Below are 23,589 nucleotides of genomic sequence, written 5' to 3'. Positions count from 1 at the left end.
ATTCTAGCAAAATAAGGCACAAGAATATGCCTAGTCGAATGTGCAGTTAATCCATATGGGTATGAAGCATACAATGGTAAATTGCACAGTGATGAAGTCCAATGAATAAAAAGCTCTTACCATGGCATGAATTCGGATGCCCGAATTCCCTTAGCTATTCAGTAAACTGCTTCTCAGGTTAGTCATATCATGGGCACCGAGAGACAAAATCAAACATGTGACATCATGGACTTCACATACATCGGAAGAACTCCGTAGGCAAGAATATTTATTATTCTTCAAAATATGGAAACAATAAAAGCGAGCAAACTTGTGAAATACTGCATTATCTACTAGAAGTTTTTATTTCAGTTGAACATTTTAAACTGCAATGTGCTCTCGATTAACCGCTGATGAGAAACCTCATGAATAAACGCAAAAACAAGAATAAATGAAAAAAATAAAAATCTTTGCGTTTTTATATGTACAATTAAATCTGAAGTTAAAATAATAAAATATAGTATCTGCCAATTAAAAAAAAAAAGATCTCGTATATAGTCGTGTGAATTCTGCGTTTAGTTAGTTCTTTTGATGCCCGCAAAATAAGATTGAGAAATTTATGTTCACTCTAGACGACTGGTGCATATGCATACACAAGGTAGGTTCCAGAAGTATCCGGCCTGACATATAAAATTCGCGTCAATTTTAAAACGCCGTGCGTGAAGATAGCACCATCTATGAGGAGATAAGTGTATCAGTTTCAACTCTCTACCTGCATCATTCCATTGGAGGCACTCATTTGACTAACACGTGGCACGCTAAGAAGCTGCAATGTTAAAAATTGAGTACCGCGCTGTGATAAAATTTCACCAAATAATGGCTTTCTCCAAGTGCTATCAAACAGAGATCAGATGGTGTTTATGGGGAACCCTCTCCTTCATATTCATCGTGAAGGAATGGGATAAACAGTTTCGTCTAGGAAGAGAGAGCATCGAAGATGATCCTCGTGATGGTCGGCCTGTGGACGTGATGACTGGGGAAAATGTCCCTCTTGTTCAGGAGGAACTGCTCAATGACAGACGGCTGAAGCCCAAGGAAATCTCAGTAAGATTGGGGCTTTCTATAACAACCGTCTTTTGCATCATTCACAAGAAGCTTCACGTGACGAAGGTCAGTGCAAGGTGGGTGCCCCGACATCTGTCTTCAATTCAGAAGGAGTATCATGTGACCTTTTTAGAGCTTGGCAAGGGAATAACAGAGAGGTGCTGGAATCCATTGTCTCCGGGGATGAACCATAGTCCTTTATTATGATGCTCTTTACAAAAGAGAACCCATGGAGTGGCGCAAACCAGGCGAAGCACCACCGAGAAAAGCCAAGGTCACTCAGTCCACCAAGAAGATCATGGCAACTTTTGAGATTGGCGGGAAATTCTCTTGACTGACTTCAAGGAAAGGAATACCAGAATATTATGCAGAATATTATACTTCACTCTTGCATAAACTTCGCGATGCCATAAAGGAAAAGAGACGAGGTATGCTGAATCATGATGCTCGCCTGCTTCACGACAATGCTCCAGTCCATACGGCTATTGTTACGAAGGCTGCAGTAAAGGACTGTGGCATCCAGGAGATTGGACATCCTCCCTACAACCCAGATCTAGCACCTAGTAACTACTACCTCTTCTCGAAGCTAAAGAAAGACCTTCGAGGAAGAAAATTTGCAGATGATAATGAGGTGAAAGATGCAGTTTTAGGCCATTTTGCAAACAAACGTACAGATTATTTTTCAAGGGCAGAGAAATGTTAATTCAAAAATGTAAAAAGTATTGAAGTAAAGGGAGATTATGTTGAAAAGTGACACAGTTGTTTTCTTTCTATCACCTCTAAAAGTCAGGCCGGAAACTTATGGAACACCCTCGTATAAATGATTTACTTTGGAACTTCTACTGTTTTATAATTATGATAAATATGACATAATAATTTCCAGTAAACATAATGGGGCTGATGTTTTATTAAATAAATAAATAAGACAGTTTCTGAATTACAAAATATGTTAGTAATAACTAATGCATGGATATATATATATATATATATATATATATATATATATATATATATATGGTTAAACGAGAGAGCAATTGTATTTCTAAAATTTTTTAAAGTTATATATATATATATTTTAGTGTACTGATTTCTAACTGAAATCAATGCACTGGTATGCCTTTAAATTATATTAGAACAATTGAAATTCACCGGCAAAAAAAAGCAGTTTAATAATGTGCTTTCGTAGTTCGGCAAAGTTTGATATCAAATCGCTGTAGTTTGCTCGGAGTTTACACCCACCCTTTGTGCGTTGACCTCATCCACCTATTCCACCTGCCCGCATTATCCATTGTAAAATAAAGATCTCCTCACGTGTTCCTATAGCTCAGCCCACCCATTTTTCCCAAAACATTTCTCCTGAAATATTGAAATATGTTATCATCAATTCCTCCTTCCCATTTTTAAAGAAATTTAAAACCCCTTCTTTCTTCCAATAAAAATAACCAATTCCCATATATTTTCCCATATCCTATCTTTAGAGTATTATTTCTTTTATAAAAAAAATCCTCACCTGTCTCAAATAAAAAATGACCAACATTCCTAAATGCATTTTCACATCTCAACTCTAACTTTAAAATATTTGTCTATTTTAAAGTTTTTAACAGTAATCTTATTGCAGATATTTATATTTAAAATATGTTTGAAAGTACATCTATTTCTGAAAAAAGCGTTTTCCAAATAAGGAAGAATTAATTACTGTGCGTTAGATATTTGCATTAACTCCTGTTTTTTTTTTGTTTTTTTTTTCTAAAATAAATTTCGTCTGTCCATTAATCTCATATTGCAGTATATATATTTTTTTATTTTCATTTACTGCTAAAATCTCTTTATATTTATCTCTGGAAATTCTTTCGATATTAAAATATTCACCAGTTCTTTAAAAACAAGTTAAATGTCATAAATGTCAATTAAATATGCAAGCTATAATTGTAGGTATTAATAAGCGATTCTTTTAAATTATATCCTGAAAAAATCAAGACTAATTCTAACAAGCATCCGCCTAGGTAAAGCAGTAAATCATTTTAATATCCGCATATTAAAATTTATTCTGGAAATTTTATTCTCAATAATCGCGTACGAGTATATGTGAAAGCGCGATTTATAGAATATTCTTCCTCCTGACCCAACCTACAAATCTCTTATTTCCCCTAAAGAGAATTTCCTGTAATAACCATTGAAAAATTAATATCCTTTCTTCATAGCTCATTATCCTGTGTAGATCACCCTCATACTGTGCTGTTATGTTTTACCTTATCCTTTTGTTCTTCCTCCTGTTTCTTGTAATTAGTTCAATAGCTTTGAGCAACTGTGCATCAACTTTACCAATGAGAAGCTCCAGCAGTTCTTCAATCATCATATGTTTGTTTTGGAGCAAGAAGAATACAAGCGAGAAGGAATCGAATGGACCTTCATTGACTTTGGATTGGATCTTCAAGCTTGTATCGATCTCATTGAGAAGGTAGGAAGGCATAGAATTAAATCTGTCGAAAGCACTGATGGCTTATCAGAATACATATCACAAAATTTCGAGGAACACGCAACAAGACGAATTATGATAATATTAATTGTGACACGTAATGGTGTTATTATGTTTAGTTGCTTAAATTCCATAGAAATTGAGCGGCTAAACCCAAATTGAGTAGAAAAACATTTCTTAGTATATTTGCTGTTCCTTTAATTAGTGTGATTGTGTATTCGATCATTATTATGTCAAGCAAACAAATGTGTAAAATGCGTATTGATGTGTACTAAGCTATATGGGGCTATAGTGTAAAGCTGTGTTTATGTAGGCTACACTAAATCGCTGCTTCTTATTTTTCCCTCCTTTGCCTTTGTCCTATCGTCCTTTTGTCCTAACCCTAAACACACACTGTCGCTTCCCCCTATAGTTCAATGGCTTTGAGCAGCTCTGCATCAACTTTACCAATGAGAAACTCCAACAGTTCTTCAACCACCACATGTTTGTACTGGAACAAGAAGAGTACAAGAGAGAGGGCATTGAATGGACTTTCATTGACTTTGGTCTGGACTTACAAGCCTGCATTGAACTCATCGAGAAGGTAATCCCAGAATGGCAGATAAGATGCTACTGACACGTTTTGCTAATTTGTGTGTGTGTGTGTGTGTGTGTGTGTGTGTGTGTGTGTGTGTGTGTGTGTGTGTGTGTGTGTGTGTGTGTGTGTGTGTGTGTGTGTGTGTGTGTGTGTGTGTGTGTGTGTGTGTGTGTGTGTGTGTGTGTGTGTGTGTGTGTTTCTTGTTTCTTGTTACATCTTTGGCTACATTTAATGCATGTTTGCTGCTTTATTGCGCTTGAAATGATGCATTTCTGTAAATAACATTTTATGATATATTTATACCTTGATAACTTTTATTCAGATATTATAAAATATTGTGTGTATTATGCTAATAGTATCTTTTTTTAAAAAAAAACTATTCAGCAAAGACAACAGTGATGAGGGAAATGGGATATTCAATTCCACGAGCTCTGAAAAGAAGAAACAGGCAACAAAGAGAAACCTTTTTTATTTTTGACAACTACACTTTTACGGGATTAACAATATTTAATAATATTTAATGGACACTGACATTAAACAGAAGTATCTCAATGAGGTTAGGCTAAGACATATTAACGTTGAGAAAATGCAGTTTAGTGTTATGTCCGTCAAATTTCATTTAACACCTCCATGGAGTCTCACGAGTCATTGGAAACACCGTCCTACTCCACCTACCAAATGTATTTTTGTCTGTTAATTGCGTGGGTTCTCTGAGTATGGTTGCGTGCAAAAGAAGGAAAAACAGACGTTTTCTGAAACATTCTGTCATCTTATAATATAACTGATCCTTTCCTGAAAAGACTTTTCGCCTAAGAAGGTACATTTAAACGACTTTTTTTTTACTTCAGCACTAGTACTGTAAATAGCCATTTATCAGCAGATGCTGACTCAGGCATACAGTGGTACCTATCGAAATAAGACGCAGTCCGTCACAAGCAATATTTCATCTTAGTAGAGTGCTAGAATCTTTCTATGAGTCTCATCCAGTTCAATCTCAATTCTAAATAGTAATACAAGTTCTAAAATGATAAACAGCGTTAACTGTACAAGTATAATTGCTTTAATATAACGACCAATAATTTTAATTAATACGTCAATGTCCAATGCATAACTAAGATTTTGGAGAACTTTCTTCTCAGATTTTTCATAGTCTCTTCGAACTTTCCTTGTGTCAATGGAGCTCCTTCAGTAAGCTCTGTTTTTTTGAATACATTTAAATTTAAATTTAAATTGAATACATTTAAATTTTTTCCTGCCTTTTTTGAATTAATCAAAAAAGGCAGGACGACTTAACATTTTAAATAGTGGAGGCCTTGGAATCGTACTATATCCATTCAAGGCAAATGAGGATTGCTGTTATTCTGAAATTATGGAACACAAACCAATAGTAGGAACATTATATATATATATATATATATATATATATAATATATATATATATATATATATATATATATATATATATCCCAATGGCTTTAACAGGCCTTTAAGGCCCACAACCTTCCAAGCATGCTTGGATTTCGTAACCGAAATACGAGGATAGAAAGGTCACTCCTATGCCTCGAAGTATTCTTGGCTGTATCCCTGTGTATTCACGGGGCCGGTTTGCCTGCTTGCGGGATGAAAAACACCAGATAAACTGGCGGAAAAAACCCTACTGCCCGCGCCCAAGACCGGCTAACTTGGCTATGGCTGAGGAAGATCCTTCAGCTCCTCACGTCTCCGACGGGAATCGAACCTAGGACACTCCTTCCCCAGGCATATGGTTGCGAAGCGCAAAGCCACTAGGCTAACCGCGCGGTTAGCCTAGTGAAAAAACTTCCTACATATATATATATATATATGTAGGAAGTTTTTTACCTTGGGTATAATATATGTTAATTTTAATTAATACCTCAATGTCCAATGGCATAACTAAGCTTTTGGAGAACTTCATTCTCAGATTTTTCATGGTCTCTTCGAACTTTCCTTGTGTCAATGGAGCTCCTTCAGTAAGATCTGTTTTTTGAATACATGAGTATTTAGTATATATGTGTGTGTGTGTGTGTGTGTGTGTGTGTGTGTATGTGTGTATTTAGCTGTATTTAATTAATCAAAAAAGGCAGGAAGACAGCATTTTAAATTCAGAGATTTAGATTCTATGATCAGAGCTTATTCCACCTTTACCACGAGTTGCCTAGACTTGTACTATTTTACGGATCACTTAGACTTTCACAACGTGCAGGCGCAAACTTGACTTAATTGTCTGTTTGCTTACTTGAGAAATGGAGTAAAACCAGGTTTAAAATAGTTGGCATCTTTAACATATATATATATATTTTTTTTTTTTAATTTCATTTTTTTTGGGGGGGGGAGACTTACATATGCTAAAGATAGACTGAGACTGAAACATGAATCAATTAAGGGGTAAAAAAAGTACAAACGTTCCTCTACTCGGTGACTAGAGTGAAATTTCCTGTTTTTCTGCCGATAAAACTACGTCATGAAAATTTCGTATATATAAAAATAATGTGACTTTTACACTTATGTAAACTGTTTTTAAATATTTCATCATCATCGTCATTAATTTCCTGATATGTACCCCCAAGAGGTGTTCAGGTTACTATGACAGCACTACATGATTAAGTTTACATTATTATTAATCTCTTATCAACAATTTTCTTCCAAATCAATCTTTTACTCGTAAGCACTCTATTATTGTCATGTCTAGCATTTCGTGCTTTTAAGGCACTTCTGACGGAATCCATCCACCTTGGTCTTCCTCTTGGTCTCTTTCCTGCCATCTTGGCATCAAGATAACCATAACCTGAGATTAGCTCTGCTGACACATTCTTGAATGCTAACAATGTCAGGTTCCTTTCTAATATCCTCATTTTTAATATGATTCTGCCATTTATGCCATCGGTTCAATCTCCTAATTTTTCTCAAAACCCTCATATCTGTGGTCTCTAGTCTTTGATCAAGTGCTTTATTTCTAACCCAACTCTCAAATCCATAACTCAACTGGTTAACTTAACTTAATCCATAATAACCCGTTAAAACACTGTCCTGTATACTGTTAGTTAGGTGTTTTGGCTAATTTCTCTCTTATCCCATATATATTTATTCAGCTAGCTACCAACCATACCATATTTAATCTGCCATCTTCACTAAAAACTGTGCCTAAACAGCTTAAATATTTTACTTGTTCTATAGGATCTCCATTCAGAATGCATCTGAATGGAGATCCTATAGAACTGCCTATTTTCATAGTTTTGGTCTTTTTTATTGCTGATTTTTATTCAATTTAGTTAGTGAATCCTGGAAACTTGTACTAAATGTATTTAGGAGTACACTATCATCTGCATAAAGCAAAGAGCTAAGTTTGATATCTCCGATTATCAGGCTTGATACCACTTTCTTTCATAATGTGATCCATAAAGATAATAAAGAAGAGTAAATATAATGTGCATTATTTTCGTACCCCTCATCTTCCTATATTTCCTTCAATTTTAACTGCTGACTGACAACTTAAATATAGACTATGTATTGCTCTGTATAATGTTCCATTCACTCCCATATAATTGTAGTGTTTTGAAAAGCTTTTCTCTGGGCACCTTTTCATATATGCTTCTTTCCAGATCTACAAAACTTAAGTACAGATTCTTGTTATGTTCCCACGATTTCTCAACTAATTATCTTAAAGTGAAAATCTGATCTTAACCTCTATTTGGCCTGAATCCAGTTGATACTCTCCGAGTTTCTCTTCCACAATCTTTCTTAACCTGTTTTCAATTATGCTTGCATAAATCTTACGTGGAACACTTAGTAGAGAAATTCCTATGTAATTCTCACATTCAGTTTTATGCTTTTTTTTTATAGATGGGTAAGATGAGAGCTCTACTCCAGTCATTAGGAATTCGACCTTCTGACCAGGCCCTCTGAATTATGCAGTGCAGTGCAGCCACTGCAAAACTTTTATACCTCCATACTTAAGCATTTCTGGTCGAATATCATGTACTCCAGCTGGCTTTCCCCATTTCAAGTTCTCGTTTTTGATGCTTTATCTACCTCAAGTATTGAGGTATATAAGAGTGTATATCCTATATATATTCCTGTTTGAATTCCTCTTGAAAATTTTCTAGTATGGTTCTGTCACTGCTTAGTTCGTTTAATAGTCTTTCAAAGTAATTACTGCAGACGTCTAGGATATTCTTATCTTCAGTTTTCATGTCACCTTTATCATCTCTGATTCCTTTTGGAATATTCTTTCCTCCATTTCTAGGCTTCTTCAATAGCCTCCAGAACATTTAGCCACTTTCCTGATATTTATTTTCTATATTCTTACCAAAGTCTTCCTATGACTTTTGTTCAGATACTTTTATATACAGCTGAGCTCTCTTACATTTTTCTCTGCATTCTTTTAGGGCATCTGCTGACTTATTTGCTAGGAACTTTTGGCATGCATTCTTCTTTTCCAGGAGTGCTTCTTTAATTTCTTGTGTTCACCACGGTGTTCTTATTTTTCTATCATTGCAGGCAACGTCACCGCATACCTCCCTAACTGAATCAATCAATATCTTCTTCAGTGTTTGCCACTGAGACTCAAAGGTTTAGTTTTTGTTTTAAGTTTGTTTCATTATTCCTTAAATAATGTTTGTAGTCGAGTCTACAATTTACTTGTAAAAGCTGCACAACTTCAATTCTTTTTAAATCTTTCTTACATAGTGTTCTTTTCAATGTGATGTCGATTTTTATCATGCCCAGTACTATGTAATGGTCACTTCCAATTTCAAATCCTCTATACACTCTTCTGTCCAGAATGAGCATGAAGATATCACTATAAACAATGACATAGTCAATTAGGCTTTTCTTATTTCTTGTGTCTTCTCTCCATGTGAACTTGTGCACATCTTTATGTTGAAACATGATGCTAGTAATGACTTGTCCGTGTCCTGAGCAGAAGTGCAGTAAATACTTACCATTATTATTAGCTTTTGCCCTTTTCTCCAAATGTTTCTCCAGGCATATAGGAATATTTCCCAAAATGTTCCTATATGCCTGGCGGGATTCACTTCTTACTCTGCTGTTCAGATATCCAACAAGGACCACTTTTCCCATTTTCTTTGTTAGCTGCCTGTTCTGATGATTTAAAAAATTCCTCCAATTCTTCCATGGAAGAACCTTCTGTGAGACTATAGGCACAAATAAGTTTCATTGTCAATGTCCCCATTTTGGACTTTTCCCACATAACTCTACTTGAAACCGCCTTTCAATCAATAAATTTATCTTCATGTTTGGTGTTGAATTCTATCGCTACTCTTTCTTTTCCATGATCATTATTGCTTGAAAATAACATCCTATACTTATTATTTAGTAAGATCTGACATGTCTTGTCTTTTTTGTCTCAGTAATGCCAATTATATCCAAATGATATTTTTCCAATTCTTCTGTAAGTTCGATTTCCTTTCCATTAATACTCCTTATATTGATGGTTACTATCTTCAGTTCTTCTGATGTTGGGTTTATTCTTCTTCTAAATGTTGAGTTGGAGCTTGTTTCAGTAGCTGACGTTTCATTGTTTGCCTTGACAAAAACAGTGGGGACTGCTTGTTTAATCAATCGACACCCCAGAGCCAGCATGATATTGTGCTATCATATGCATTTATGGTTTAAGCCAATATAGAGTACAATTTGGTCGTAATGCCAATTATATCCAAATGATATTTTTCCAATTCTTCTGTAAGTTCGATTTCCTTTCCATTAATACTCCTTATATTGATGGTTACTATCTTCAGTTCTTCTGATGTTGGGTTTATTCTTCTTCTAAATGTTGAGTTGGAGCTTGTTTCAGTAGCTGACGTTTCATTGTTTGCCTTGACAAAAACAGTGGGGACTGCTTGTTTAATCAATCGACACCCCAGAGCCAGCATGATATTGTGCTATCATATGCATTTATGGTTTAAGCCAATATAGAGTACAATTTGGTCGTCTAAGTCCCAAATTACCAGTCCATCATCATTTGTTCAGTATCCAGTAGATGCCTACTAACAGGATGCATCACGTGAGGGTGAGGATTGGACATTAGGTCAGAAGCCTCAGTCGGTTCTCCGCATTCCTTAAAGGCGATGTGGAGGTCTCCTCCCAGTTATTTGGCTTTGACCCTTAAGCGATTCCATTTTAAACTGAAATTGAAATTTCACTGAATTCGAAACCGAAATGAAATTAAAATCTGCAGTACTGTATCCCCGATCTCTCTCTCTCTCTCTCTCTCTCTCTCTAAAGGGTGGATACTTGCAGCCCCGATTTCCAAACGTTAAGGCTAAAAGAGCAGAGCATACATAGCTCAATCGGTATTAATGATACCCTTTAGCTGGAAAGATGCGAGTTCGAATCCGCCTGGAAGGCGAACAACATTTATAAGGGCTCGACAATTGAGTTAGTCGGTCTTATATGCAGATGGAAAAGTTTCCTCCTCTTGAAAACTTTAGGAGACTGGAAACTTTTTCATCCTGAAAAACTGCCAGACGTGCGAGCACACACGCAGGCACGCACGCACGCACACAACAAAAAATTAACAGACATAATGCACAGGCCTCATAGCCTTAGTTGCTTCTGCCGTAATCCCAACAAACCAGAATCAACTAAAAGAGCCCCTCTTCTTTTTCTTTTTGGAAATAAAAAGAATAGCAGAGGAGGAGGAGGAAATTGAATTTTTAAAACAGAAGCATTTTTCAACTTGCTACATTTTCTACATCTTAAATAATAATAATAATAATAATAATAATAATAATAATAATAATAATAAATTGCTTCCGTAAAAAATTCACATTGTTCTTATAGTTTGGTTTATTTATATTTTCGGCAAGCAACCCAGGCTATGATTATAGGAAAGAGACTTATTCCTTAACATTATTTTTCAAAGACACAAACTTCGTTATTTGTTTTAATTTTCTTGTCACGATGTTGACTGAAAGATGGCAATGGAACCGAAGATTAAAAAATGTCCGACTTTACTATTGAGATATACACTTAAAAAAAGTTCCTCGTGTCTTGAGAGAGAGTTCGATTCTCTACACGTATTCTTGTAGGGAATCGGGCCTTGTTACTACAGCCTCACTATCTTGCATAGTCAGGCTATAGGAACTAAGGGACATTCAGAAAATTAAACTCTTCAGTTAACTAGCCACATTCATTGCTCTTCCTTTTCTACAAGATTATCTCCATTATGTACATTAATATTAGTACCATGTAATTTCCAGAATAAGAAGCACTGCTTTCCATCAATCACATAAACTTTGAAAAACCGACATTTCTTGTTCATTATGCTTTAAAATACAAAACGCAATACTAATACAATATGTCAGTACTGTTCTTCCATTTTTTATGTTTATATGCGTGTAATTTCGTATTTTTTACTAAACTTTATCCATACATATTTTAGTTCATTGATAAATTTCTCAAAACTCTGGTTTAAACGAGATTTAAAGCCAAGAAACTCACTTTGATCTGTTATTATTATTATTATTATTATTTGTCACCTCCAGGGAGTCCAAAGATTCATCGAGGGAGGGTACCTGCTCTACAACTCTGTCCACCACTCACAATCCACCAACTGACCGTAACTACACCGACGCCATCTATTGCCGACCACCACCACCACCACCACCACCGGTATTTCCACAGACAATCAGAAACATCCATGTCCACGGCGGATTCGAACCCGCAGCCATTTTGGCTGGAGAGCGGATACGCTAACCACTCGGTCAGCCAGGGCTGGCCAAGTTATCTCTATATTTATTTCGATATTTATTTATTAATTGCGATATGCCATTATATTTTCTTTTGAAATAAAATACGAGAAAATCAAAAGCATCATTCACTTAAAAACATCCATGTCCGGTGAGATTCGAACCTCGCAGCGAAATCTTTATCCGCTCGCTCAAAAAAAGAAAGCAAACTTAAACCTTATTTTTTAATATTGAATTCCAATAAGTAACTTTATAAAATATTTCATGAAAATCCACACGATAAAATATTTATTAATGCATATAAATATTATACTACTAAGAGTAACGAATTTCCCCACATCAAATTCCATCAAAATTTGTCGAATACCTTTTGCTCTAATACCAGGTCATAGGTAAACGACGTATAATCTCCATAACGCATACTCAAAATCAATGCTTTATTTTATATTACGCATATTTTGTAAAGAACGTTGAATATAGGGAAGACGGAGAACATGCAGAGTAGAAAACAATAATCAATGCTAAAAGAAGAATTTGAGATCTATTTCAGGTACTAATTAATTCTTAAATCAATAAGTATTGGAAGATTTGATAAACGAGAGAATCCAATGCAGAGAGGAAAACAAACAATATAACCTTAATGAGAATAGAAAGCAAATGAAAAATAATTTAACGGACCTTCTCCTAGTAATTCACACCTGTTATAAATAGGTATATATAAAGCACAAATGCATATACCTTTATTTTATTATTTCTCTTTTTTTTAATAAAGTTATACAGAACAAATATTAAATATTGAATAAATATTAAGTTTCTTTCATGTTACACTTGCACTATGATCGGTTCCAAATAAAGTCTAAGACTTTTTTTTTTTTTTTTTTTGAAAAACGCTGCTTTCTGTGACACAAAGATAGTTTCACCTATCTTTGTGTCACAGAGCCTATTCTTCAGTTACAGGAAGTGATTTTAATAATTTTTTTTCACACTTCCATTTAGAATTAATAAGGAGACAAAGCGATAATTAGACAAAGTATTAAAAAGGAGAGACCGATAGAGAATGCCACAGTAAAACCATTTCGAGTTTCAAATGTTCATCGCTGATGGAGACCAGATGAACTACAGATCGGAGATATCATAATATATAGGACCAAGACATGGCTTTATCAATCACTTTTTTTGTCTTCAATAAGACAAATTTGAAAAATAAATTAAATATATGAAGAATAAAAAAAAGTCGCCTTCTCAGCTTCCAATTCCAATATGTGATGCTGGACTAGACTGTATTCATTGCTCAAAATATTACAAGATCTTCATGCTCAAAATGATAACGCTGAACTCAAAAATAAATAAATAAAAGAATAATTTTTAAAAAATGAAAGGCGTGCTTCTAGATGTCCTATCAAATGCTAAAATAACACTATCGGAAGAAGAAAAAATGAAGAAAAAAAAACCTATCTAACAGAAGAAGACAACAAAATCACTACAAGAAAAAAGATGTTTGGTACACCTAAGCAAAAACGAAGATCTTAATGTCATCATGATAGCCAGGATATCCAGACACCAAAATTAATATTGAGACGTTCACGAACTTCTTTGCAGTAAGCAGTGCTGCATAAATAGTAGTAGTAAGAAAAAAAATGGATATGAAAGAGCAGTTTAAAAAATATACAACAAATGAGCCTCTGAAAGATAAGTAATAGATGTTCTGCTGAACAACTGCTTTACAGAGGAATGAACAAAATATCTTTGATCTCAACTCAAGGTTCACAATTGAAGTTAGCTACATTTAAATCAACTTTGTTTTTGATCTGAAGCCTGGTAAGCTATTTATTAAAATGTTCATTAATAATAAGCGAAGTCAACTTACAATAAGTAATATACTTTAATTGATTTACCGTTTAATTTTAACTTGATTAATCGTATTCTGAAATAATTAACTGAGAAATTAATTTGATTTGTGATGAAAAATTACATTTTATAGCTGGTATTCGTATTAATACCTTATTTCACGTTGCTCCCGTAGCCCATGGGTATATTATCCATCCTTGAGGAAGAGTCTATGTTCCCTAAAGCCACAGATAAAACCTTTGAAGAGAAATTAAAGACCAACCACCTTGGAAAGTCTCCAAATTTCGTGAAACCAAAACCTCCCAAACCAGGTCAACAGGATGCTCACTTTGCAATTGTTCATTATGCAGGAACTGTAAGTATTGAGCAATTTGGTAAAGGAAAAAAATTATTGTATAATAAAAAATAAGTAATCTGATTAATCTATAATCATATTTGTTGCCTTTACTTTCGCATATGAAAATTCGTCTTTCCAGACAGTGGCGTAGCTACGAGGGGGGGGGTGGAGGCGGCCCACCCCGGACAGCACTTTTCACGTGAGACACAATTTTATTTTATTTATTATTATTAGACACCTCTAGGGAGTCCAAGGACTCACCTGCTCTACAGCTCCGTCTCCACCTTTCAATCACCCAATGACCGCAACTGCACCAACGCCATCTACCGGCAACAACCACTGGTATTTCCACACACAATCCCAAACATCCATGCCCAGGGTGGGATTCGAGCCCTCAGCCTTTTGGCTGGAGATCGGATACGCTATCCACTCGGCCAACCAGGCCGTCATAATTTTTTTACGATTCTTCGTTTTATGTTAACTTAGTAATTTTTATTACTTAATTAATAATTAGTTTTTAACTATACTTACAACTAAGATAAACATAAACATAGTGTTTTAATTTATTTCCCTATGCGTCGTTTTGACTTTTTGTAGTATTTTTGGTGTGTATTGAGAGGGGTAGCAAACTGAGGAACTGTCTCGGCCGACTAAAGCTCTAGCTACTCCGCTGTGTCCAGAGTTACTTTTGAGGGCAATAACACATTTTTGATAATAATTTTTATCACATCCGAATATTGTATTTAGTTGCGATGAACACTGCAATTCCCTTAACTTCTTTCACTAATGAAATCCCCTAATTTTGAAATGAGGCTTCATTTTGAGAGAAGAAAAAGAGACAAAAGAAACGGAATTTTCTGCTGCGTATGGACATTTTAAGCAACGTTAGCACTGCGTTTGGAATAATACGTTAGAACAAATAATGACCTATTTTTGGAAAAACCGCAACGACTATAGCAATAACTTGGATGAAAACCACATTAATAACGGTTAAATAGTTTTAAACCAACTATTAATAAGTGCAGTATAGATATTCCTCTACTAGTTCCATGAAGCATTATTAGTAGAATTAAATAACAGTTAAGTTATTTAGTACAGCATGAACTATTAGTCAAACTTTTGTTCTGTTCAAGACAACAGAATGAAAGTTTGACTAATAGAGTTCTTGCCTCTTTTGTAATCATTTCGCAATCTTGATATCACCTTCAAGGCTTTACCAGCTTTTTTAATACTTAAACCACATTAAAAAATTCATGGAAGTGAAGATGTATAACCACAAGTTTCCAAATTTTATACAAAATTCTGCATATAACTAATCTGATTATTATATTTGATCTTAAGAGATGTAAACGTTTCAGGCAATCTAAAAAGTTGAATTAGCTTAACATTCAGAACAAAAACAGTCTACGAAATATACAGATGAGCTATTTCAGGAAAGTTAATTCAACCCTCTCTCTCTCTCTGAGTAATCATTAGGGAATAATACGTTTTAATTTGTAATCATATGCTCGATATTTTCATTAATATATTTTAAACTAACTAGTTAGCGTACAGTTATGCCTAACTAGGAAATTTCGATTTCTCAATTCCCAGGTACCATACAACCTAACCGGCTGGCTAGAGAAGAACAAAGATCCTTTAAACGACACGGTGGTTGAGCAGTTCAAACATGCTTCAAACAAACTAGTCATTGGAATTTTCGAGGACCATCCAGGTTTGGGCGATGATTCCAGTAAGAAAGGAGGTAAGCATATGAATATTAAAAAAAAACAGACATTTCATAAAAATGTAGTATTGATATTTTTATGTAGAGAATATATATAGCAATATTTAGCTGTTTTAAAGTTTTCTTTTTTAGAACCTAAAATAAATTTAATCTAAATATTACACACTAAAATATTACATAACGGTGTAAATTATAAGAGTTTAAATTAAATTACAGAAATGCACATAGGATTGTAAACTAATTTTTAAAATCTATGCGTATTTTACTATGCAATCGCGTGGCCAACAAAGTATTGTATCTAACTTCTGTGTGCTATACAGCATTCAAGTAAATTGATGAATCAGTACATATAAATTGTAGCAGTCTTTCAGCTTAATGATGTTTTTTTCCTCAGTTTATAGATTCTAGACGACTGGTTATAAGGCTTGTCTCATACAAAATATACAATTTGTCTCATACAAAATAAAAATACAAAGAAACATTATTTCTTTTTAAATAGTGCAAAATTCTCAGTTGTTTTTCACGAAGTCTCGAGTATCGTAGCATACCTACCATGATATTAAAACTTTGTTTTCTATCTTATACAAAACCTGTCATATATTTGAAACATTATTTGAGTTTTCCCTTTAAAATGCACGAATTATCTGATATAGGGAGATCTTTTCTATTTTAGGCCAACGTAAGAAGGGCTCAGGTTTCCAAACTGTGTCCGCTCTGTACAGGGTAAGTTTCATTTGAATGTCATTATTTCATAGTGAAATACTGAAATATAAAATCAATCTGCTTTAAATCAATTGGGTAAATACTTGATTTGGTTATTATAAATGAAATGTAAAGTGGAACTCCTATTTATATTTTACAAGAAATTTAAACTGGAAATCCCGTCGGTTTTCTTAAAAAATTTAAATAACAGACTTTTCTATTATATTTCTAGTTTCTATTATTTTCTATTTAATACAGGAATTACTGTGATATAAGAACAGCTTTAACCATCACTAAAATAAAGCATTTAGAAAAGTATTTAACTGTGATGTCAAAACGTGCTCTATCTTAGACAATATAGCATATTTATTTCTCTGTCCTCGACTATAATTTATTTTCAACTATTATATAAAATTACCGTCTTATTTTTGAATTTTACAAATCGAAGTTACTTTTCTATTATGTAGAACTTAAAAATATTAATTAATGCCCCGCTTCAGTCCATAATGGACTGAATTTCTCGACCTTCCGTAGGCAAGAAGCCACACAGGCTGATTCCCTGGTTTGAAAATAGACTAATATATTTATTTTCTTTTAACAAATTCTGAATGTTAATTTATTCTAGATGAAAACAAAATCCTATCAGTGGTAAAATAAAACGGTTCCTGGAAAAATATTAGCTCTTTCAAAAAGAGACCTCAAAAACATAAATTAAAATTTAAAAACTGATAAGCAATATTTTTCGAAACATGCTATATATGTTTCTAGATTTATAAAATATATTATTTAATTCGCATATTGAAAATATAATATTGCATTGATTAACTTATTAATTTAATAAATTATTTTCTAAGCTAAATACTTGAGTGGACTGTTGTGCCAGTTTATTAATGTGTGTCATAACTATAGAATAACATATAAGAAATTTGAACAATGTTTAGTACAAATGAAAAAAAAAATTATTTGATTGTATTTAGTTCACTTCAGTTATTAGTTAAAGTGAGATTCAACTAGATTTATACTACTCTCAATTTAATAATGATTAAAAAAAAACATGTCTTAAATAATGAACACTACTAATCGCCCAAATGGAGTAAAAGTTCAAGTGCGTAAAATTGAGTTTATACACACACACACACACACACACACACACACACACAGTGTGAAACAACTATAGTTTATAATTTATTTATAAAGTGTTATAGTTAAAAATTAGTTGATTTTGCATTCCCCTCCCCACTCAAAATGATTACCTCTGCTTGAACTTCGTTCGATACGTGTCTTCGACTTTAAAACCTTCGCGAGAGGATTTTAGGGACTGTTCGACTCCTGTTTCGTTCATACTATCCACCGATAATCTCTCTTTGAATGCTACTTGCAATTTTTATCTGTGAAAAGATAACGTTGCGAGTGCTGCGTCAGAGAAGTCAAATTATCATTTTTATTTATTTTTCCATGAAATGAACGTTTTTTTTTTTATTAACAAATAATTGGATTACGAATTACGAAAGCCAAATAAGTAAACTCACTGTCGAGATGAAAGATACAATATTACAAACAATATATTTGAGATTACCGCTTTTTGATAGTCCCTTTCAAACATCTAACTGTCCCTTATGTATTTGTCTCATTCAGTTCAAAACCATATTATGTACTGTGCCTAAACCACCAACGGCATTATAATAGATGCGCTGTTTTTCGCAGAACAAAATATATTTGAAGATATTTCCAGGACATTTAGTCATGATGAACTTCTCTAGCGACTGCTTCTGAAGCAAAGCATAATGCTTTAAGAATATTGTCTTGCCTTTCAGAAGGTAATTGTTCAACAATAACGTTTCTCAGAAGACAAAATGCTACCTTAAGACTAACTAGTCGGTTGAAATCATTTATGAATGAAATATTTTCTTCAGACATTGAATATGATGTGATTCTTATTTAGAATTAGAAGCATTAGGTCACAAAATGCTAGAATATTTCTCATAGCCAATATGTTCTCTAGAATAATTTGAATCCTTTCTGTGGACATGCTTACAACATTGTTTATATACAGATTATGAATCACGTGTGATTTCATTAACATTATCAATAAACACTAGATTATAATTAATTTTCGACAGTTTTACTGTAATTTCTAAATGAATTAAATTTAGAATGCCCATCTTTTACAACGGTATTTTCAAATAATCAATGTATATCTGTAAACATCTGATATTATCAGAATATCTACAATTATCGAATAATGTTTATAGCATCATTATCATCTATTTCGACAAAAGGTACTTTAATGAAATGTTGCCATTTTTTGCTCTTTTTTTTTTTCCTTATGGAGCGGTTTTTGCTTCTTGTTGGCATTTGCCTGGAATTTTTTACTTTTATCAATTTTAAGAACCTTCATTTCGTAATTCGTCAGCCTACATAGAGAACATCAATCGTTCGTTGCCATTTTTATCCAGCTATTCTGGGGAAGTGACCAATAATGGTAGTTACGTCACTGATTGCATCTTATATTCACATATTCTTTTCACAATGTTCTCATTTTTTTGCCAAACTTATAATTCTTTTTTAACACACACACACACACACACACACACACACACACACACACACACACACACACACACACACACACACACACTTTGCAGTTGCCGAAAGGATATTTTCTTTGAGGCTTTCGTTGCTTTCTTTGAAGTAATCTCAACGGGACTGGAGCCTACCTATTTCGCGGCTTACGCTCACTTTTCCTGAAACTTTTGACTTTTGGAATCATTCTATGGTTCATTATTTCAATTTCTGGCATATAATTTATACTGGATCAGTATTCAGTGTTATAAAGTTTTCACTATTTGTCTGTGTTTTACATAATGCAAATAATTTCGCATATACTTGAAACTCTTTCAGGTTTCAATCGAAAAGATTTATGTGAATGTATATGTGGGTAACAAATACCATCAATTCGGCTAATGGTTAAGATTATCGGTGTTGAAGAGAAATTTCGCAGTCTAAATTTGCTGTATCTGATCCATTTGATGTATCAGAGACCTATACATCCAAACAAACCTACCACCTCCTGCATGATATACAGCGTGAAAATGATGATAACGTCAACGTATTCTTATTCTCTGTATTTCCTTACCGGTGATCATTTCAGTTCTTCACAGATGCCGATGGCTTGTTTCAGAATAATCGTAATATTCTGCTTTCCTGGCATAAATACTCTATATCATTTCTGTAGCTATTTCAATATCCCCCAAAAAAGGAGACTTTATCAACTGCTAATTGTATTTAAATGCCAGATCTGCGCTGCCACATTAGAAGAGAGGGCGATTATTAAACCCCCTTCAAAAAAATCTGTTTTTTTTTTTAGAATAGAGTCAAATTATGGGAGAAAGGAAATAGTTTTCCTGGAAGTTAAAAAGACAGTTTTATTAATTATATGAAGAGCCAAAGGCTTCAATTCGGCGACGTGAACTTATTTAAGTTAAGGGATATTACATCCCATATTGTTTCTTAGCTGAATAAGAAACTCAAAGAGTTTCCTCAGTGTTGCACTACCAAATGGGTTAGGTGTTGCACTATCCAGGTATTTGCTTACGCTTGAACTCGCCGAACTTTATATAGTTTCTATATTCGTCATGAAACTCTTTGAGTTTCTTATTTGGCTATGAAACAATATGGGATGTGATATCCCTTAACTTAAATAAGTTCACGTCGCCGAATTGAAGGCTTTGGCTCTTCATATAATTAGTAATTTATTAGGACATCTTCTTGGCAATTCTTATAGTAGGGTATGTAAGTTCTGTTCGCTACAAACTTGGTATTACCTAGGTCTACCAACTCACTGATGAGACCTCAATAAAGGTTGAAACCGGTCTGAGTAGTGACCTTCTCTCATAATGTAGAACAGTAATACAGCTCCTAGGAGCTGGGTTTCACATTATGTGTAAATACAAAGAATAGTAAACGGAGCTTGCTCCACCCTTACTATGAGTTGCCTCAGTGTTGCACTATCCAGGTATTTGCTTACGCTTGGACTCGCCGAACTTTATATAGTTTCTATATTCAGCATGAAACTCTTTGAGTTTCTTATTCGGCTATGAAACAATATGGGATGTGATATCCCTTAACTTAGATGAAAAGCCAAACGGCTATTTTTTTCTGGCGAAGTTGATAAATAAAGGGGATAAAAATCCCTTATTGTTTTTCAGCTCGCTGAAAAACAATAAGGGATGTTTATCCCCTTAATTTTTCCCTTAACTTAAATAGAAACAGTGTTTACGTTTGCCGGGCCCATGAAATTATAGTGGGATAAATGAAAAATAACAAAGTAATTATGAATTAATAATCTCATTGATTCCCTACACTCCCTATTCGTTTTCTAGAGAAAAGTAATGGAATCAGTGAATGGTTCCATTCACCGATTGGAGAGTGTAGGGAATCAGTGAAATAGATCATTAATCAGGGAATCAATCTAGATCCTTTCATGGGAAATTCTGAAAAAGTTAGCACCTATAATTCCTCGACTCTCTTCTAAATCTGTTAAAATACTCACGCAGTATTTTTCTTTACTTCCTTTTCTTTTTTTTCCATTCACCTCCTCTCGTTATAGTTTTTGAACAGCCTTCCTTCTTTGGTATTTCTCAAAACAATTATAATCTACCGGTATTTTGACTAAATATCGGTGTTTTTTCTCTCTTCTCCTTTAATCCATGCATGCCAGTGACTGATCGTCCTGCCCTCTTTTGTATGTAGAATCGCTATAAAAACGATATCGTAAAGAGATTTATTTAACAGATAGTTTTCAACCCACTCTCTAATTACCAAGCCTCTATCCAAGAAACACAAATATATGTTTTAAAGTAGATTTTTCCCTTTGTGATTGTTGTAAATTTTAGTTGCACGTTAGAAATTCTAATAGATTTTAGATTCTGAGCATTAACTTATACTGTACTTTCCTTAGGAACAACTGAACAAGCTGATGGCGACTTTGAGGCAAACACAACCTCATTTCGTACGATGCATCATTCCTAATGAAACCAAATCCCCAGGTAGATCCTTAGTTCACCTCCTCCTCCTATGTGTCGATAGATTTATATCCTATGTATGACGTACTCCTCAGATCCCAGGGTTACCTTATACCTAATCAAGACTGCAACTAACGTTCATAATATTCTAACAGCCATTTAGAATGCCAAATATTTACTAATTTCTTTACAAATCGAGAAAAATAAAACTGCTTCCGTCTCACGTACGAAGACATTACAAGCTAATTTAATAATCCAGGAGTTCCAACAAGAAATTCGCCTTTTGCAGAACAGTCTTTGACGAGAAACAAAAATAAGAGAAATGAATTTCGTTCACACATCGAAGATGGAAAGACAAATATAGCTGGAAAATTAATAAGAAAATTTCATACAAAAGACGTTTCAAAATATTCAAAACAGATAGAGCTGAGAACGGTTAATGAATCCTAACACATCTGATTAAGCTGAAAGAGCGAAATCTCGATGGAACTCTTGTCTGCTTAGCGATATAAAACAGAACGCAAGAATGCAGCTAATGAAGAAGCAGCGTACGTGTATGAAACATGAGATTAACTGCCATTTGGATAACATTTGTCAGCATAATTGATTTTGAAACTTTATTTTGCCATGTTAAGAGCTTTTAATACATTTTAATAATGTTATGTGCAATAAAATATTTTTTGGCTTTAATATTTATGTTTCAGCTTTAATTTTTCATGTGTTTCATTCAGCTTTATTCTTTTTTTAATTTGCAATCTAACATTGAGTTTATGTTTTTCTCTGCAATAAATCAGCAAAGCTATCATGCAACAAACTAACTGCGTTTGGTTTTCTTTCTTTTTTTTTAAATTTTGTTTGCTTTGCTGTTCGAAACTAGGAACAATTAAATAAGCTGATGACAACTCTGAGGAGCACCTCACCTCATTTCGTGCGTTGCATCATCCCTAATGAAACGAAGTCCCCAGGTAAGAATAATCCATAACATCTCTTCAAGAAATCGGTAACCATGGGATCAAGGTAATCTTATTTTGTTGAAATTTTATAGCAGTTAATAAATATCTGTTACAGTATTTATTAATTGCTATATTTTAGACAGATAAAACATACAAAAATTTTAGACAGCAGTGACAGCTGTTTCTGTTTGTATTATCACCGAGAAAACTAAAGCCATGAGATATTTGTATACTATACCAATTCTAGTGTTTCTTAAGTTGGCTTGTTGTATTCCATCGAATAAATGAACCTGCCACGTCTGTGATCTGTTAACTCAATTTCGGTTGGTGAAGGGTCAGAAAGTGCACTTTGACAAAATTTGAGTAGGGAGAGTTTTTCAACAGAGAAACGTGCATCTTGCCGACCTCGTTTATGTGCTAAAGAAAATAAATAAAGTGCTTTAGAATCTTCGTGAATGAAACAGTTCTTGTCTTCAGGTTTCTAAAGCAAATGGTTGTAACTGAACTTCAATAATAATGATACAAAAATTATCATACAATCACTTTTAAAACAGAATTCAGAGCTGCTCAATTCTTTAAATACAGTTGAAGAAAGAAATAAGTTGTTTCATACTACCTCTGTCAGAGCATAATAAGAAACCTTAAGGAGTGCACACAATAAAAACCATGCGATGTGATATGATCAGAAAAACGTACCCGTTTTTTTTTTTTTTTAAACTCAAGGTGAGTTTGTTTCTCCATCTGATACCATCACCAATGATTTTCTGCGAGAATTTATTTATTTATTTTTGTTCTCGTAAAATAATTCGGCTGATCTCAGTATATACGAAGGTCAAGCCCAAAGACTTAGTTGCCTCGTTGATATATTTTTGATATATTTTTTAATATATAAATAAATAATAAATTTTTTAAAAAATCCGTTCGAGGTCTAACGTAAAGTACGCAAGCTAGATTCTAAATCGCTTCTTTTTCATAATTTATACCGATAAAATCAATATGCCAAAAGATGGCGCAAAATAGGTTGGAGGAATGGCGTATGCTCATTACTCGGAAAGCCCTTGTATTCTCATTGCTGTCAAAGACACGAGGATCGTGTCCCAAGCCATGACCGATAATTTAGATGAAGCAGAATT

The 23,589-nt window shown here is 33.9% G+C and overlaps 1 protein-coding gene across 25 annotated transcripts in view; it reads left to right on the top strand.

Annotated features, from left to right (window-relative positions):
* The window catches only part of LOC150097195 (myosin heavy chain, muscle-like), a 136,852-nt gene that overhangs the window by 47,212 nt on the left and 66,051 nt on the right, over positions 1-23,589 (top strand). For 9 of the 25 annotated variants that reach the window (XM_090407167.1, XM_090407165.1, XM_090407162.1 and 6 more), the window contains 5 exons: positions 3,371-3,541; positions 13,890-14,069; positions 15,645-15,795; positions 16,451-16,500; positions 21,440-21,527. In XM_090407167.1, the coding sequence (XP_090263293.1) occupies positions 3,371-3,541; positions 13,890-14,069; positions 15,645-15,795; positions 16,451-16,500; positions 21,440-21,527 (640 nt within the window). Of the gene's footprint in view, positions 1-3,370; positions 3,542-3,971; positions 4,143-13,889; positions 14,070-15,644; positions 15,796-16,450; positions 16,501-21,439; positions 21,528-22,380; positions 22,469-23,589 lie in introns of all 25 variants that reach the window. The other 16 variants (XM_090407177.1, XM_090407175.1, XM_090407179.1 and 13 more) reach the window with 3 other exon arrangements.

This window comes from Typopeltis vanoorti, chromosome 17 (genome assembly GCF_054136105.1).
Source record: "Typopeltis vanoorti isolate ZY-2024b chromosome 17, IOZ_Tvanoo_1.0, whole genome shotgun sequence".
Classification (NCBI taxonomy): domain Eukaryota; kingdom Metazoa; phylum Arthropoda; class Arachnida; order Uropygi; family Thelyphonidae; genus Typopeltis; species Typopeltis vanoorti.
This window is presented reverse-complemented; position numbering and strand designations above follow the sequence as displayed.